General features: G+C 39.3%; 1 protein-coding gene across 1 annotated transcript in view; it reads right to left on the bottom strand.

Moving 5' to 3' along the window:
* Positions 1 to 632: 632 nt before the first annotated feature.
* The window catches only part of LOC101629128 (formimidoyltransferase-cyclodeaminase-like), a 34,460-nt gene continuing 17,567 nt past the window's right edge, over positions 633 to 17,525 (bottom strand). Inside the window, exons 5-6 of the mRNA XM_012726073.1 lie at positions 9,735 to 9,920; positions 633 to 1,789 (exon numbers count right to left, since the gene is read on the bottom strand). Of these exons, the coding sequence (XP_012581527.1) occupies positions 1,353 to 1,789; positions 9,735 to 9,920 (623 nt within the window). The 3' untranslated portion in view covers positions 633 to 1,352. The remainder of the gene's footprint in view (positions 1,790 to 9,734; positions 9,921 to 17,525) is intronic.

Below are 17,525 nucleotides of genomic sequence, written 5' to 3'. Positions count from 1 at the left end.
AGGAACCCATACACTCCAATCCATTCATTCTTTTAGGCCATGTGGCCTGTGCCAATGTGAAAGAACCTCTGAGACTGAGAAACTCACAGACTGAGAAACTGACCCTCCAGGCTAACTAGACAGCATGCTCTATTCACCAGAGCAACTAGCTTTCTTCATGCCTAAACACCAAACTCAGTCCACCCTTCTCTATCTTTGTCGTATTTATATTGACAGTGAGGAGAAGACGCCAAGAGAAGCACATTCTAGAGCAAGATTAATGCTATCAGATTTAAGAATCAAATGTAAGTTAAAATACACTTGGATCAATCACTGGATCATATAAAAATTTTCAGTTCAAACTTTATTTTTAATTTCTTATATAAAGTCACATTATGTGTTCTTATTAGAAATTACCATAACCCTTCTTGCTAAACAAAAACCTAAGGAAAAATTTACTTTTGTGTATTTTCTGTAAAGAGAATATCTTGTACTAATGCAATATGAATACTAAGGAGTTACATGAAGTTACCAGGATCATCAACAAGTGACACCTTTTAGTTCACAATGAGGCTATATGTTTATTTCTCTTAAATAAATATTTTATTTTACTGAGGTAACATTGGTTTACAACATGCGATTCAGAGGTATAGGGAGATCACACCTCTTCAACTGTACACCCTACAACACACCCATCAACAAGGCACCCACAGACTTCCACTGCTATTTTTCTCTGCTCAAAAGCAACATATCCCCATTCAGATTTCCCATTTAAATTCCAAAAAGGATGAACGCAATTCACTGAAGCCATGTCCAATGTCACCATACCATTTCCCTTCCATGCAGTAAAGAACTAGATAAATCTGGCTTTTAGAGTTATGTCCAGAATGAACAGTAATTGGTCATCCTAAGCAATCATGCTTTGAAAGCGGAATTTTATTTTACAATTTCCCCCACTTTTTAACCACTTAGTGTTTGACATTTTAAAGCACACATTTAAAAAAGTAATTACTCAGAAAGTATGAGCTGAATACAAAACTTGAGACTAAAGAGTGTAGGAAAACAAATCAAGTTCAGTTTTGCTCTCTCCACAATAATTAAAGGTGGCTCAGCAAATGTGGCCATTAAACCCTGTTGATTCAGGAGGCATCTGAGTACACAGGAGGCAGAAAGTTAATGCAGCTGTAATGATGACTAGAAATATTAAAGGTGATTATGAACAATCTATAAATACTTGAACAGAAAATGCTTCTAATTTTCCAACACAGAGTTACAATTAAGCTCTCTCTATCTACCCCTCATCTTCATTGGCCCAAAGAAGACTATAATGATTGGTAGTTTTCCTTAAAATTTTAATGAAGACTTACATCAAATCACATGAACACACCTCCCCGTATCTTCCAGAATTCCCCAATATTTTCCTTTATAGCATATTCAGCACAGTTCTTGCATTCTTGGGGTGTAAATCCAATTAGTGCCCTCCCTAGAGTACCAATTCCCCTATCATTCGCCAACTTTTTAACTTGGGCTTCTATGTAATGAGGAGATATGTAAGAAAAATGATTACCAAGGACACCATAAGTGATGTATTGAGAGTCTTCCCAGTTTTCTGTAACTTCTTGGTCTTCAAAACTCTCTACATTGCAAGCTATCTCAATCTTCCCTTCATGGGGAAAAGCCATCACTTGGACTCCCTTCAATCCATTCACATTCGAGCCCCGAATGGCACTAGCGATCTCCTTCCCCAAAGCCAAGTCTTGAGAATCTATGGTAACGTTGCAGTTCATCACGTATGGGCTGGCACCAATGCCTGCATCATTAGAAAAGTATGTTAACCAAGCAAGGGAAAACCCTCATTTTAAAGATTGCTTTAGTCAATTTTAGTCAAAGGAGTTTCCTTTACTTGGTTTTAAATTTAAAACAATACAAAGATTCCTCATTGTCAAAGGACATATAGGCATTCTAAAGATCATACATATATTTTCTAACAGATATTTGAGCTACAGCAGACTTTTTTTCCCTACTCTATTACTAGAGATTAGTACTAAATACTTTCTAATTACTATCTAAATACTAATACAAAAATCTAATATTCTAAATATTTGGGGATTTTTACCCCAGAGTAGTTATGAAGAACCCTTATTTTCCAAAATATCAACAGAAAAAAGAAATCACACTTGAAAATTAAATATTAGCATAGTAAAAAGCTTTGGCCTTCCATTCATTTCCAAGATTATCCCCACAGGGGCTGGAACTCAGTGCATGGCCTAAGAGTCCGAGAGACAAGAATAACTCACACACTGTAGCCACCCCTTCCTCCCCAAATAAACATCTCTCATCACCAAGTTAGGTTCACATGCAATTCTATAGACCTCAACAACACTCTTGGTTGGGGTCATGACAAACAAGAATCGAGATGGGCAAAGGAATCTTGTAATAGTTCATGACGACAAGGATTTGGAGAACACTAGGTCTTCTGCGGCATGCCTTCCACCCCCAGTTTTCCAGGGGACTAGAGCTGCCTTTGCCACTCAAGAGTCCTACTTTTCCCTGCCTCAGGGATAGTGCAGCTCATGTTACATAAATAGCCCCCGCTCTAATTATAGTTTACATTATAAGATGGACAACTTGGTTAAATTAGCATTGGTATAAAAAGCTTAGGTTTGCAGTTTCCTCATGTTGAGGGAACCTTACGTTTCTGAGAGCAAAGTTGACTAGGCATTGATGGGGAATAAAGGCTGACCTCATTCTTAGCATATAACAATTCTTTAACTACCATTTCAACATTATTTAACTGTCAATGCTTTTTCATATTACTTCTGAACTTATTGCTCACAATGTCAGTATCCATCAGAGATATCCTTCTGAGTTCACATTCCCCTAGACCGCAGTGGTTTGGGGGCTTTGTTGCCTAGCCTGGGTACTTTCATACTAATAGAAGCTTTACAGAAAATCAGCACACGGAAACCACACTTCATCTTTTTCCCACACATGTACATAATGAAACATTTCAATTCTCGAGGCCAGGCCTCTTTCTACTGGGAATTCTGCAGGAATGAATCAAATTACAGTATTTCTCCATAATGCTGATTTCATAAAAATTAAATTTCCTAACAGTCAATACATCTTGCTCTCATAATCTCATATACCAATCACTTACTCTAAAGATCTTTGAGAACTATATCAATTTTAATGTTTTACAGAGTACAATTGGAAATTTTCTTTTGTCAATGCTAATGTCATTCATTAACGGAAAACATCCAAGCATGGGTTGGAACAACATCCCTCCTCTAGCCCTTACGTGTCCTCAGGTCTGCTGAGCATACCCTATTCTGACTCAGCGAGTAGCAGCACCTTTACCATTTCCAACAAACGGCTGGATCACTCTCAGATTTTGCTGAAGTAAACACACACACATACACTGGGTTATCGTCAACACAACTATTCAAAATGCCTAGTGGGTCACTGTGCTAGAATATTCCAACACTCTTACTTGTCATATCAGCATTGAGATATTCACATAAAACTTACCAGTTTGGGGAGCAAGTCACAAACACAACAGAGTTTCCTGCACAGGAGAGGGGTCCTCCTTTCCAAACAACCACGGCATATGTCTCTCTGTCCCCACAGCCACGGGACTTAGGACTCTTCCTGAACCCTCATGCCGCAATCTCAAGGAAGTTTTTACCAACATGTGCCCAACAATAGCACCCTTTTTGACATAACCTCCAAACTTCATCATTCTTACTAATTAATTCATAAGATAAATTATTTAAAAATGTATAATTATGTCCAGAGCATAAGTGTTTGAAAAAAGAATATATTGCCCCAATACCTATTTTCTATAGATGAACTCTTTTAAATTCCATCAAAGCAGACTTTCATTTCTTAAAAAAATAAGTTAAATATCAGGTGTAGCTTGTATATTCTCTTGTAAATAAGCATTAACCACTTAACACAAATACTCATGCTCTGGTTATATGTAGTTTTAATTTTTCTATTAAACTTAATACAATAAATTTATTTTCCTTTATTGTTCTATCTTATTCAAGCAGTGAGTAAACAAAGACAGCTTATGAATCTGAAAGTTTCTGACCTAATCAGCACAGGAGTTCCACCCTCACCCCCCTCCACCTGCCCCAGAGGCTGTGAGGCCTTTACTCATTTCTCCCTTGAAAAAGACAGAAAGGGAAAGAAGAGACAGAACAAGCAGGCAAACTGCTTTCCGCCTGAAGCATGCTTTTCCAGTGTCCTCCATGTGATCCTGCCCAAGTCCAGCACCAACATGGTGACCCAGTTGTCATGAGTCGAAAGGCTGTCTAAATCCTGCAGATCCCATTGACTTGATCCAAATGCTGAATTTGATATTCTGTTAATTTAAGCTTAGTAAGAATTCTTAAATAAGAGATAATTAATCCCAGAAAATCGTATTTCTAGCTAAATGTCATATAATTAAAGTAATTCCATTTTTTGCTCTAAAATTAGAAACCTGATGTGAAAGTTTGTTTCTCAGTTTGCGGTTTCGCTCCGCTCCTGCCTCCTGCAGATTGGCACTCGGCTGCTCTGGCGGAGCATGAATCTCCTCACTGCAAAGCTGAAATTCCAATTTTATTCCAATGCAACTGTCACAACGCCCTGAAGCAAGCTAAAAACAAGGAAAAAAATCCTTGGTATCATTTCACTTTCCATGTGTTCTTTAATGAAAAATTTATCATTCTAAATATTGGTGTTTACTTCCAGTTAAATACTTTTTTTATCAAAAAGAAAAAGAAACAGATTCAGTTGCTATTATTTCACAGGCAAATATAACAGGCCTGATGTTTTCCTGACAATTCTGTTATTTTCTTGTGTGGAAACACTGTATTTATCATATACTGTGCGGCTGGTGATTCAGATATTGTAGAGACCTTATGGTGAACTGATATAGATGTAAACTCTTTATGCCAGATTGTTTAAGCAGGAAAAACCAAATGCACTTAATTAACATCTGATGTGTAGCTTTTGCAAACACAAATGCAATATTTGTGTTTGAGCACTGGCAGTAATGACTGTGAACTATGCTATTAATGTCTGGTTTAAAGATGCTTGTGGTAGGACCACGTCTGGAATAACACAAATAAAAAACTGCATTCAGACAAAACAATAGTGAAGAGTCCATTAGAAAAATGAAAGAGCAGAGCTCAGAAGGAACACATGTCTTTTTTCCCCCCAACCTCAGATCAAAATTATTCTCAAAAATAGTTCCAGGCACCATAATCTTCAATCAATTAAAGGTGAAAAGAGGAGCTTCATGTTAGAGGGTCAGAAGTTAGTAGGGATGTCTCTAGCGGCTGTATTTCTTATATTAATCTCCCCTCTGGTGGCTAGTAGTAAGATGTGTGTAAGGAGAAAGCTAAGGTAGTATTTTTACTTCTGCAGAGAAACCATCAAATTTGTGAAATATATCAGCTGAAATAGATTCTCTTAAACCTATGTGCAGCTTCTTCATTAAATGTTTTTACTGAAAACCTGCGGAGGGACAGGCATCCACAGGTCGTTGAGTATAAATACACAAAGAAGTTTAAAATAAGATAAAACCTAGTATAAAGGCAACAGACTCAGAACTCAAGTTAAAAAATGTAAACAGTTATGACACCAAAAGCAAATGGTCATCATTACATATTGGTACTTAAAATTTTTTAGAACATGCACTAAGGAGAAACACAGCCGAAGCAGGACATTTGATGGCTGAAGTCATAAAACTCAAAACATAATTGCGAAGTTCAATGCTTTCATTGTGAAAAGAATACAGAAGGCTGAAGGAAGTGGCCCAATCCATGGTAAAATCAAGTTAAGTGAGAGCCAGGGCTGGGAAAGGCTCCCAGTGGGTCTGAGTTCAAGTCACACCTCTGCAAGACACTGCCACTGCTCAGGTATTTTTCTGTTAAATGGCTGTGATGTTGTCTCTTGCCCTGGGGAATTATGAATCTTAGTTTCTCAACTTGTGTCTCTGAGAGAGTGATAATCAGAGAGGAAAAAACAGAAGTAGGCAAACATTTACATGGTTGGGGAATAAAGCCCCGGTGAGACTTGTTCTCCCAGCTTTCCAGAGTAGAGCAGTGACCTTCACTAGCTCATGAAGTCAAAGCCAAGGTCCTTCAGGATTCAGTTATAGGTTACATATGTCATTGCACATTGAGACTTTTCTCTTCCATCGTCCCAACTAGACTTACAAGCAAACTGAAAACAATGCATACAAGTTCCTTAAATTAAGACTCATTCTAAAACTGAACATTATTTTTCAAAGAATCAATAAAATTTTTGGTGTGAAGTAAATTGGTTTAATCAAAGTCAAGTAAAGTGCCTGATACTGCATTTATTTACAGAGAGAAATAAGCAGGGCAGCTCACAGCAATGCACTTAAATGACTAAAAAGAAATTCTGGATTTCAAGATGGACCAATTACCTCCATCGATGACTCCTAAGGCATCATATGAAACTATAGTTCAAAGAATTGTCCTTGTAATTTTAAACAATGATGAATATATGCAGGCCATTCATACAGCTATCAGCCAGAGTGTATAAATTATCCCATAAATTTTTAGGGTTTTAAATATATATATATATATATATATAAAGTATTTATTTATAGATCTGAAAGTATCAACGATTATTGCTTTGTCCCTATTTATGTTCCTCAGGAACTGGCCAACTACAAAATTTTAAAAGGAATTTGGTTGAAAGAGTGTGTGTTTGGCACTGAGTAAGAGTGTTAATCATTTCTGAGATCACTTTTTTCTCTTCTGTTTATAATACTCGTAGAGAACTTCAAAACAGAAACCTGTTCCCTCATAGACTCTACTTCCTCTTGGCTACTGTGTCAACTAATTTGTCAGTGGAAAGATAACTATAAATGTTCAGTTGATAGCAACAATCATATCTATTTAAATTTTTAAGATAGAAAATAAACATAGCACCATTGTGTTTTTCAGTTTAGTTGGGAGAAGTGGAAAGATATCTTAAATACTGATACAATTTTATAAAGTTAGAAAATTATATAAAACAATTAAATTAAAAAATTAAGGAGAGGCCCTCCGTGGTGGCGCAGCGGGTTAAAGCACCGCACCAAGAAGCTAAAGCCACTTCCGCATGAGTTCTATTCCCGCCAGCCCCGAAGGTGACCACATGGCACGGCAGATCTCTCCTGACCCGCCCGCTGCTCCCTCAGCAGTGTAATTCTTCCATCGATCTGCCTGTTCTGCTCCCCACTCTGTCTCTGGTGAAGCCTGTCGCCACCCCTGAGCCTCTGGCCTGTACCCCAGTTCTGTATGCACAAATAAATAAATCTTTTAAAAAAAAATTAAGGAGAGAGTGCCATTCTGGGGAATCAAACTCATTGAGAAAACTAGATGAATAAAATATTCTACCCTAAAGACAGAGGTGTCCTAAATTCTACTTCAATATGTAACACTTTTTTTTAAATGACAGCATTTTACTCCTTTCTACAAAAATATCTTTAAGACATAATTTGTGTAAGATAATTTAATATTTCAGTTGACCACTTGATTCAACTACTTACAACCTGCTTGCAAAATACTGTGATTTTTTTTTTCACCAAAATAAGGTTTCTACCACTAGTCAAAAAGTATTAGCGGAAAAGACATGAGGGGAAAAGTCATGCTACTTTTTCCATCTTCCTTGGAATTCCTTCATCATTGCCCTTCACGAAAGATAATCACAAGATCAAGTTTAGATAAATTACCAAAGTAATGTGGATGCTTTAAGAATTTAAAAACACTTCTCTTTTAAATATATGATAAAATAGATGCATATATGTTTTGCAAAGTTGAGCTCACACTGTATGCTTTACATCCTCTGATTCTGATGCTGACTACTCTCTCTGCCTGAAGGCTCTCCTCCACATTTCTGGCTAATGGCCTCCCTCCTTCCAGTCTTTTCTTTGATGCTGCCTTCACCATGAGGCTTCCTTCAAATTGTATCATTTAAAATCACAATCCATTCTCATCATAGAGCTCATGAAGTCCCTTGTTCTGTTTGATATTTTTCTTTTAATCTGTAGCATTTCTCATTTTTTAAAAAAGATTTATTTATTTATGTATATAGAACTGGGGTACGGGCCAGAAGTGCAGAGGCAGTGAGAGGATTCACCAGAGACAGCGTGGGGAGCAGGACAGGCAGATCATCGAAGTACACTGCTGAGGGGAGTAGCGGGTGGGTTAGGAGAGGTCTGCAGAGCCATGTGGGTCACCTCCGAGGTTGGGATCAAACTCATGCTGAAGTGGCTTTAGCTTCTTAGTGCTGTGCCACCACGGAGGGCCCAGCACTTATCATTTTTTAATATATAATTCATTACTTAGTAAGCACATTATTTACTACCTGTGTTCCTACCCCTTCTGCCTGAAACAGAAGTTCTTTGGGGCATTAAAATTCTATTGTAACTTTTGATATTTCCTTAGTATTTATTATCACTGGAGCTCCAACTCCTGAAAGGCAGTTATACATTTAAAGCTCTTTACATACCACCAATTCACTTCTACAAAGTTTATACCACTTTACACTACGGTTGGTAGCAGGAGTGCCTCTAACTACATCTTTACCAATATTACCTTTAAAATACCATCTTTAATCGATTTTGTGGTCAGTTTGACATTGTAAAATTTTAACTTACGATTTGCAGAGTTTATGAAATTCTCCATGTGGGGTAAAATTAGAGAATTAGAAACCCAGTGAGTGGTAATGGGGTTAGATAGAGCTTAATCCAACCACGGACAATCAGTAGATGAAAGTGGAAAACCGTATTCGCTTTGGTTTAAACACTCGTAAACCAAGCTTGTTCACTGGAGGTTAAATATGATGACTGATAATATGAACATTTGGTCTTAAATTCAAATATGCTTGTTTTATATCAGGTTTAAAGTATCTTCCCAAACACCAACCCAGCATTCATTGTCACAGCACTGCAAAAAGGATAAATTGCCAAGGATTTGCCTAACTGCCACCAAGGCCAGTCCTCCTGTCCTCTAATGCCAGCGCCCTGTTCTTACACCTGTGCACGGGCTGATGCCAGTCTGCCTCCTCTGCTCCCAGTTACCTGGCCCTGCACTGGCTAGGTTTGCAGAATGAACCCTTTGACTGGACAGAGTTCAATGTTGAAACCAGGAAATAGAATTCTGAAAATAGAATCACAAAAATTATACTTCCCATTTATCAGACAAATTCTGGCACATCGTTAGGAGAGGGCTAGTATGGCAGAGATAGGTAAGAGTTTGTGAGACCCAGGAGAAGGAAGAAAGAATACCATCGCTGGCATTGTTCTCTGTCTAAGAAGCCTGTTGTCTAGATGTTTCTCCCAGGATGCCTCGAGAATTCTAAATATCACACTGGATATTCCAACACAAAAAGGTTACCACCAGCTAAAAGTAATCTCTACCAGTATCGCCCCAAGACACACCCCAGCATACAACCTCACACCAGGCCAACAGCAACGCCCCAGACTCAGACCCCCTTGCATCGGCAGCAGCTGAGTTGTAGGGCTTGTTACAGATTTTGAGGACCACTGTTGGGGGCTCTCCTTGAACACCTGAGAGGACTTTAGCCTCTCTGGTCAGCTTATACAGGCATGTCTGAATTAGAGCCCCACCTGTCTCAAGAAGGAGGCATCACTCTGTTCACCCTGCATGATGCAGGAAGAACCAATGGAAGGAAACCTGGGAATTCCAGTAAAAACAAAAGCAGAACACAATCATAATGATAACCTGTTAAACCACATCTTCGGTCAGGTGCAGCTCCCAGGTCAGGTTCAAGTGCACTGAAATCCCTCCTGGTGAACCAACCCAGTTGCTTTCTTCTCTGGACAAGGCTGCGCTTCCCAGGAAGGTCAGCTTCACCGAAAAGAAACACACTGCTGCCGGGAACATGCAGGACCAGATTTTGAGCCAGGCCTGTGGGTGGTGGGAATTGTAACAAAATTAAGCTCAAGTTGGGTCCAAGCACATTATTCTTTTTATTGTGCAAGTAGATTTGACATGGAATTTACTATTTTAACCACTTCTAAGTGTACAGTTCAGTGGCAGTAAGTACATTCATCTCATTGTATTATCATCACCACTAAAACATACAATTTACACAAATTTTAAAAAGTCAAACTAAGCATAATTCATTTTCCCTTGAAGTTAGCCTCATAATAAAAGTCTGTCTTTGTGCACAGAGGCTAGGACTATTTTTCTCATCATAAATCTAATTTTACAAGGGAAATTCCTTACTAAGATTAAGGAAATTGGTACCTTCAATTTTTGAAGTTTCAAAACTGCTCTTAATTGTTCATATTGTTTGGAGAAATAAAAAGCAGTACAAGGGCCACATCTGCACTGTTGAATATGGTAAAGTCTAGCTACTGTGCTATTAAACCTTAATATTAGTTAAAATAAAATTTAAAAGTTTTTACACTAATTCCAAGGACATAAGCACTCACTGCATGTATGCATGCAATGAGCGTCACTGCAGCATTATTTACAATAATCAAGTTATAAAAACAATCTAAGGAGTGTATAAAAAATATTATTAAAAAAAGACGGATCTTGCCATCTCTGACAGCAAGGGTGGAACTGGAAGGGATCATGCTAAATATGAAGCCAGAGGAGAAAGACAAATATTGCTGGTTTCACTTCCATGTGGAATATAGAGAGCAAAGCAGTCAGACAACACCAGAACAAATATGACCCTAGAAATCCGATGGCAAAACTGAGGTGCCAGAAGGGAGGAGGAGAGCAAAAAGGAGGAGGCCCGGTGGCTATGGGGGAGGCCTGCAGATGCCCTGGCGGTACGTGTGGTGTGGTAACATACACCTGAAGAAACTGGAATCCTGCATTTCTGAACTGCATACAGTGCTTAAACAAATACGACCTTCAATAAAAAAATTAAGTTTGTCAGTGCTCAATAGCCACATAAAACTAGGGGTCTCCCTGCTGGACAGCACATAAAGAATATTTTTATCATTACAGAAAATTCTGTTGACTAGCTCTAGACCACATACATATTCAATATAAGGAAGCCTGATTTTTAAATATAATTGGTTGTTCCTCTAAATGACAGTATGTTTTCCTTCTCTTTATGTTTGGATTCTGTGACTGGATCATTTCAAAGTGAAACAAGGCTATGGGGGAGGGGGTCTAAGCTGTAACCACCCAAGGACAGTGCCCAAGGACAGTGCCCAGTGGAGGACAGGTCTCCTCTTTGGGTTCTTTACTCGCATGCACAATTGCAAGACCAGTCAAACTCAGGGAACAAGAATGAGGCTTACTTAACAAACAGGGGAAACAATGAGTTCTCAAAGCCCTAGTGGCTATCTATCTCACCCCAGATAGTGTCCAAAAGTCCTAAACAAAAGGCGCTTCATCCACGACGGCGCTGTCCCATCAACAAGGCCAAGGAGCTTGGGGCACTCCAGAAAGCAGCAGATCCGGATCCAACTCACCACAGCTGGAGTGGCTGTCAGGTGTGGCCACTGAGTTGACGAAGCAGTGGCCTGCATCCAGAATCTGAAGGCTCAGGATGGACAGCACTGGTCACCAGACCAAAGAGCAACAGACGTAGTACAAGGGCACGATGCCACTGGACTATTAACAGCTCTCAGAGGTGACTTGGACACTAGTGCTGGTCACCTGTCAACAGGGCTGGACAGCAGTGCCAGTCACTACCAGTTACTAGTGTTATGGTTCTTTGTGATTGCAGGCCCACACCAACAAACAGCCTTTTGAGACACTAGGCCCAAGAGCCCGTGCAGGCCAGAGGTGGGTGCGGCCAGCCCAGCTTCTGTGAATCTCTTCAGCTTCTCTGCGGAGTCTTTCCGCTTGTCTTCTTCCTTTGGAAGTCAGCTGTCAGCTGCGCCTGAGAGCATCCAGCATGAGCGAGCAAGTGTCCAGCAGGACACATCCCAAGCGAGTCCAAGTTAAGACCAGGCAAGTACGTCTCAGAGAGGGTAGGAGTACAGGAGCTGCAAGTGAACTTCTCCCTGCCTCATCTCTCTCCAGATCCCCCACCTACCACTCTGATTGGATGGGCCTCAAGCTTACGCAGATTGGACCATTTACCAGTGAGCTCACAGCTCGCACCTGGTCGGCCTCTCTATGATCCAGGCACCAGATCCTCAGGCCTCTCTACCACCTACAGCTGGAGCTACAGCAGTGGTGTTGGCTCTGGAGGCGCGGGTGCTGCATGCCCTGTGGTGGCACAGCAGGGGAGCCAATGCTGCCCCTAATCACTGCTGGCTTCTCCCAGTAGCTGGGTTCCCAGTGGGGCCACTGACGGTGGTCTGTGAAGTGCCCATCACCAACTGCCACTTATACGACTTGCAAGCAGTGCTTTGAAGCCAAGTGCTGAAGCCCCACGGAAGGGGAGGTGTTCGATTTCAAAAGCAGATCACAGAATTGCGTCCCTGTTTTTTCTAGAGAACTGCTTCAGAGGACCCTGTCTTTGGCTTGTGGCATCTTTTCTCAACTTTTCTCTTACAGTACCCTGTAAGCAAGGATGAAGATAGCAAACATTTCTGCCTGATATATAAAATAAAGGTATTTAGGGACTTAGGTCCTGGTGTGAGACGGCAGGAGTGTGGGTCTTCTTAATTTGGAGGAACATCAAAGGCCGAGGCCCAGTGTCTAGACATACTAAGCATAGGAAACTCTCTAACTGCAATTTTAGGGCTTGTTATTTGTTTGTCTCTAAGACTGCCATGTGCTGAGAGGGGTAAGTGTGTAGACTATACAACAGTAGATTTTGCACCTCTGGGTTATATGAAGTCATGAGAAATATTATTTCTCTGAATCAGGTAGGGGCTCCAGCATTAGAAGCCTGTGTTGCCGTAGATACCACAAAGCCAAGGAAATCTCCGAAGTTAATAAATGGTCTCTGTTCTCTACCAACACTTGAAAATGCTAACACCTTCAGATGCACAGAAAGCTTCTGAGGACTGAGGGATGTCAGATGCCAGGGACACATGATGAAATGAGGCCTAGGCATTCTAAAGGAATATTTAGGTGGTTAGCTAAGTTCTCCCTCAATTTAGACTGACAGTGGGTCAGGAGGTAGAAGAAGGGGGAAACGTTTTAAAGAGTTAGAATGTTCAGACATCTGATCGCCAGTATCTCTCCACCAGCAACTGAGAGTGACTCATACTTCGGCTGCTGTGGAAGTCGTAATGCTAGAGCTTCTCCTACTATATAAATACTGGAGCAAGTTTTCTGCTCTTCCCAGCTCTCTACCCCTCCAGGCCAGTGCCTCCACTTGGAGCTATGTAGTCCTGGTGTCATGCGTATGTTCATAAAACCCAGTATGCCTGCAAGGAAGGGTTCTCAAAGCCTGGCTCCTAAGGGACAGAATGGCAGGTGATAGTCGCAGTAGCCACCCTCAGCTGTCAGCAATTGGAGAATGGAACTCAGGGATGAATTCTGGTTAATTAGAAGGAGCTACACTTGGAGGCCAGGAGATAAGTTTGAATACCACTTCTGTTCCTTAATAGCTATTTAGGATCCGGAGCAATTTACTTGAGAGCTCCGAGTCTCAATTTCTCTATGTATAGAATGAAAAAAGAAACCTCTATAGTTACAATTCCTTATCCAGAGATGTGGATATTAAAAGGGAAAATGGGCCTTTATCTTGCCTTTCCTTTCAACAATGTATTTCAGGGTTGCCAGGTAGATTATAAAATCACCATTGAGCAGCTCTGAAGAAAATTGTTTCAGGCAAAAATCATCAATGGAAGAAACCCTCATAAAGGTCAGTTTGGAACAAAGGCAATTCATATGTGAATCACCACAAGGGAAAAAACCAAGCATTGTGACCTGATATGACACAGTGTGAAGTTTAGGGTCGACCTTTAAAGAATTTTTGCCAAGAAAAATTGAATTTCCAATCTATCAAGACTCTAGAGCTCGTTTAAAGTTGCAGGAAATGTGAAAGTTAAAGTCACAAATTAAATTACACCACAGAAAAAACAGACCCAGAATGTAGAAATTCAATGGACAACTGACCCAGTTTCTGCAGCCAGCAAATGGCAGAAAAAAAGAGGCAGGTAGAGGGACTGGTTCAGACAGAAAGAGACAAGTATCTAACAGTCACAGCAGTGTTCGAACCAAATGTCGATCCAGACTTAAATAGACCAGTCACATAAAGACATTTGCCTAGATTCTACATTGGGTATTAAGTGGCATCAAAAAAATTGTCACTTTGTTGAATGTGGTAATGGCATTGTGGTTATGCAAGAAAATGTTCACCCTAATTACAAATATGTAGGGGTGAAACAACAGCATCTTTGGAATTTGCTTTGTAGTAATTCAGCAAAGCTAAAGGAAAAGAGAGAGAAGAAAGGAGAAGAAAAAAATGAAGAATGAAACTACCCTACACAGAGCTAATGAGATTAAGGTTAGCTGAACTGAGTAAAACAATGCCTGGTACTCAGTAAACATTGGCCTTCTTTCCCCTCTGCAAGCCTACATCACCATTTTAAATTGTGACAATCCTGAATGCTGTAAATTTTGAAAATTCTGACCACCTTTAAGAACTGGGGATCTCTACCTACTAGAAATATTTCAACAATGCTCCCTCTCATCTTTTCTACACAAATTCATAGTGCAAGAATCAACGTTACTTTCCCCCCCTCTAATGAGGCAAGAAACTGAAATAGTTCACTGTTCTCATATAATCAAGAACAACCAAAGTCAAAATACATTTAGTAATAGAGATAGACACTTAGTAAATAGATACATTTAGTATACTGCACTCTTCATCCTCCAGGAAATAACATTTATGTTTCCAATGGCTATAACCCAAGGGCTCATGACTAGTAGGTAATTTTGCTGACAAGTAAATTTAGATTGCTTGTATTTCAAAGAAATGTCTCAAATTTAGTCTAAGAATAATTACTAGCTAACTATTTGAGATATAAATTACATATTCAAAAGAGCTAGTTTTAATTTTATCATTTTATTTTCACCATTCATCTATGTAAAAAATATTCCATGTAATTTCAAATGCAAACATCATGTAAACAAACATAGGCCTTTTAAAGAAGGAAAAAATTCCGGTATCAAAGATCTACAAAGTGCTCACACAACTTAAGAAATCAAAGCAAACAGCTTAGTCAAAAAATGGGCAGAAGAACCAAAAAGATACTTGTCCAAAGAAGAAATGCAGATGTTCAACAAGCTTATGAAAAGATGTTGAAAATCACTTATTATTAAGGAAATGCAAAACAAAACCACAATGAGATACCTCCTCACACCTGTGAAAATGGCCCATATTAAAAAACTAAAAACAACTACTGATGAGTAAGTAGTGAAAATGGAACCCTCTTACAATGCTGGTAGGCATGTAAACTGGTCCAGCCACTATGGAAAAATGTGAGAAAGTTCCTCAAAGTACTAAAAATGGATCTACTATCTAACCCAATGACTCCATGCCCAGGAAACTGCCCACAGGAAACCAGCACTCCTATATTTGTTGCTGCAACAACAGCTAAGATATTTACAACAGCTAAGATATGGACACAATCTAAATATCCCAAACAGATGAACGGATCGAGAAAACATCATACATACACACATTGGAATACTGCAGTGATCAAAACAGATCAAATCATGCCATTTGTGGTAACATAGCTGGAAAGGGTTATGCTAAGCAAAGTAAATCAGAAGGAAAATGATAAATATTGGATGGTTTCACTTATATGTGGAATACAGAGCAACTGAACAAAGGGACCTACTTAGGAAAGAGATAAAACTTGCAAGAGGATCCAGGCATACAACAGGTGAGGGCAGAGAAAAACATAGAGACAGGAGAGCAAATGGGTCATGCGGGCTATGGTGGTAGGAGAACTACGGAGACTCCGTTGGAGGGGGGAAATCAAAAAATGTCCAAAAATTAACAATGATGTAAGAAAATAAGTAAATTAAATAATTTCAAGAAATTCTGAATACTAAGTTCAAGCATGTGTGAAACAAGTCTCAGTTTTTAAATAAGCAGCATTACAATTTAAAGCACAGTTTTGTGTGTGTTTCCCATCACGTCAGCAGTGTCTCTAACGTGGAATCAAGCATTTTTAGAGCAGAGATTTTTAGCGTTTTTAATGACACCCAAGAAACCAGAACATCTAAACTAAAACCTGATTTATAACTGCTCTACTTCCACTGAAATTCATTTCTCCCTCTCCTGCATTCGTACAGTATTTTGCAGCTTTCAATGGAGATAACATCAAATCTGATATACTTGTATTACAGATCTATTTGTATTAATCATGGACAATTTTTCCTCCAAGTAGGTTTCAAACTCCCTGAACAATCAATGTTTGTTAAGCAGGATGACTTGAATTTGGTTCCTAGGCACTTTGCACATGCTAGCCAATGCGAACCTGAAATTGCAGTGTCCATTCCAGGCCTGCAAGTGAGAGGAGTGGGTGATGAGACTAACCAGTTGAGAACTGGGTTTAATACCAGTGGAAGCAGACTGTAACCCTCTTGAAAAGCCCTGGGTGGATTTTCCACCATTGTCATGTGTTATGAGCTGTCTTCAGAATGGTAGTTCAATATGCAGCTGTCAAAGCCAGTACTATGGGCTGCCTGAGCCAGTTGGTGTTTGACAAGGCACACATCTGAATCTCCTTGTGCCGAAAGATGTATGACATCACCATGCTGTCAGGCAAAACAGGCAAAACAAAATTCCCCAGCTTCCTAAACTGCTCTTGTTGTTACAAGATGAATACTTTTTAGCTTTTCTTCCATGTTTCACAAATTTTTTCAACACTACTATTAATAGCTCTGTTCTTTCCACTTTCACTGGTCATATTCTAAAAATGTTGAATGACAGTGTTTATATATATATATGTTTAACCTACATGATTGGCTGACCTTACCTACTTAAAAATTATCTTTAGTCATTTTTCTGCATGTATATTTGTCACTTTAGCCTTGATTTTAGAGACATTTATGAGTTTGTTGTTCCTCTCTGCAAATGGAGGGTCAAAGCAATGGAAAGTATTTCTGTGCAATGGCAAATCTGAGCTTCATATTCTTAACACATTTTTCCCCCTGAGCCTATAAAACACATAACTGTGACTGAAATACAGTATTTTGTTGAGGATATATACATTACTTAAAACAGTATCTAAAAATCTTCTTAACTAAATGTAAATGTCTCCCTTCTGCTAATACCCTTTTAATATCTACAGTGCTATTTACTATTATTCTTCCCCCTACCCCATTTTTGTTTCTGTTAGAGATAAATGGAATTGAAATTTAACTATTGAACAGAATTGCATTTCAGCAGCTTCAGGAATGTAACTGATGTGCCTGGTTTCATCACAGTTTTGCTAGAAGTCAAAATGTACAGCTAGGGAAAAGCCCCAAGTCTGTCACTCCCTTTCTGCTAGAAGTATATGTGCTTTCCTCTGACCAACTGCATGAATGTGGGACTTATTATTTAAATACCAGAATGTTAATGATACATTAAAAAGTATAACTTTTCCAAACATCTAAATCTTTTCTTATCACTCAGAAATA

This window comes from Condylura cristata, unplaced genomic scaffold (genome assembly GCF_000260355.1).
Source record: "Condylura cristata isolate star-nosed mole 26May11 unplaced genomic scaffold, ConCri1.0 scaffold00002, whole genome shotgun sequence".
Lineage (NCBI taxonomy): Eukaryota > Metazoa > Chordata > Mammalia > Eulipotyphla > Talpidae > Condylura > Condylura cristata.
The sequence above is the reverse complement of the archived record's forward strand: the minus strand, read 5'-3'. Positions and strand labels throughout refer to the sequence as shown.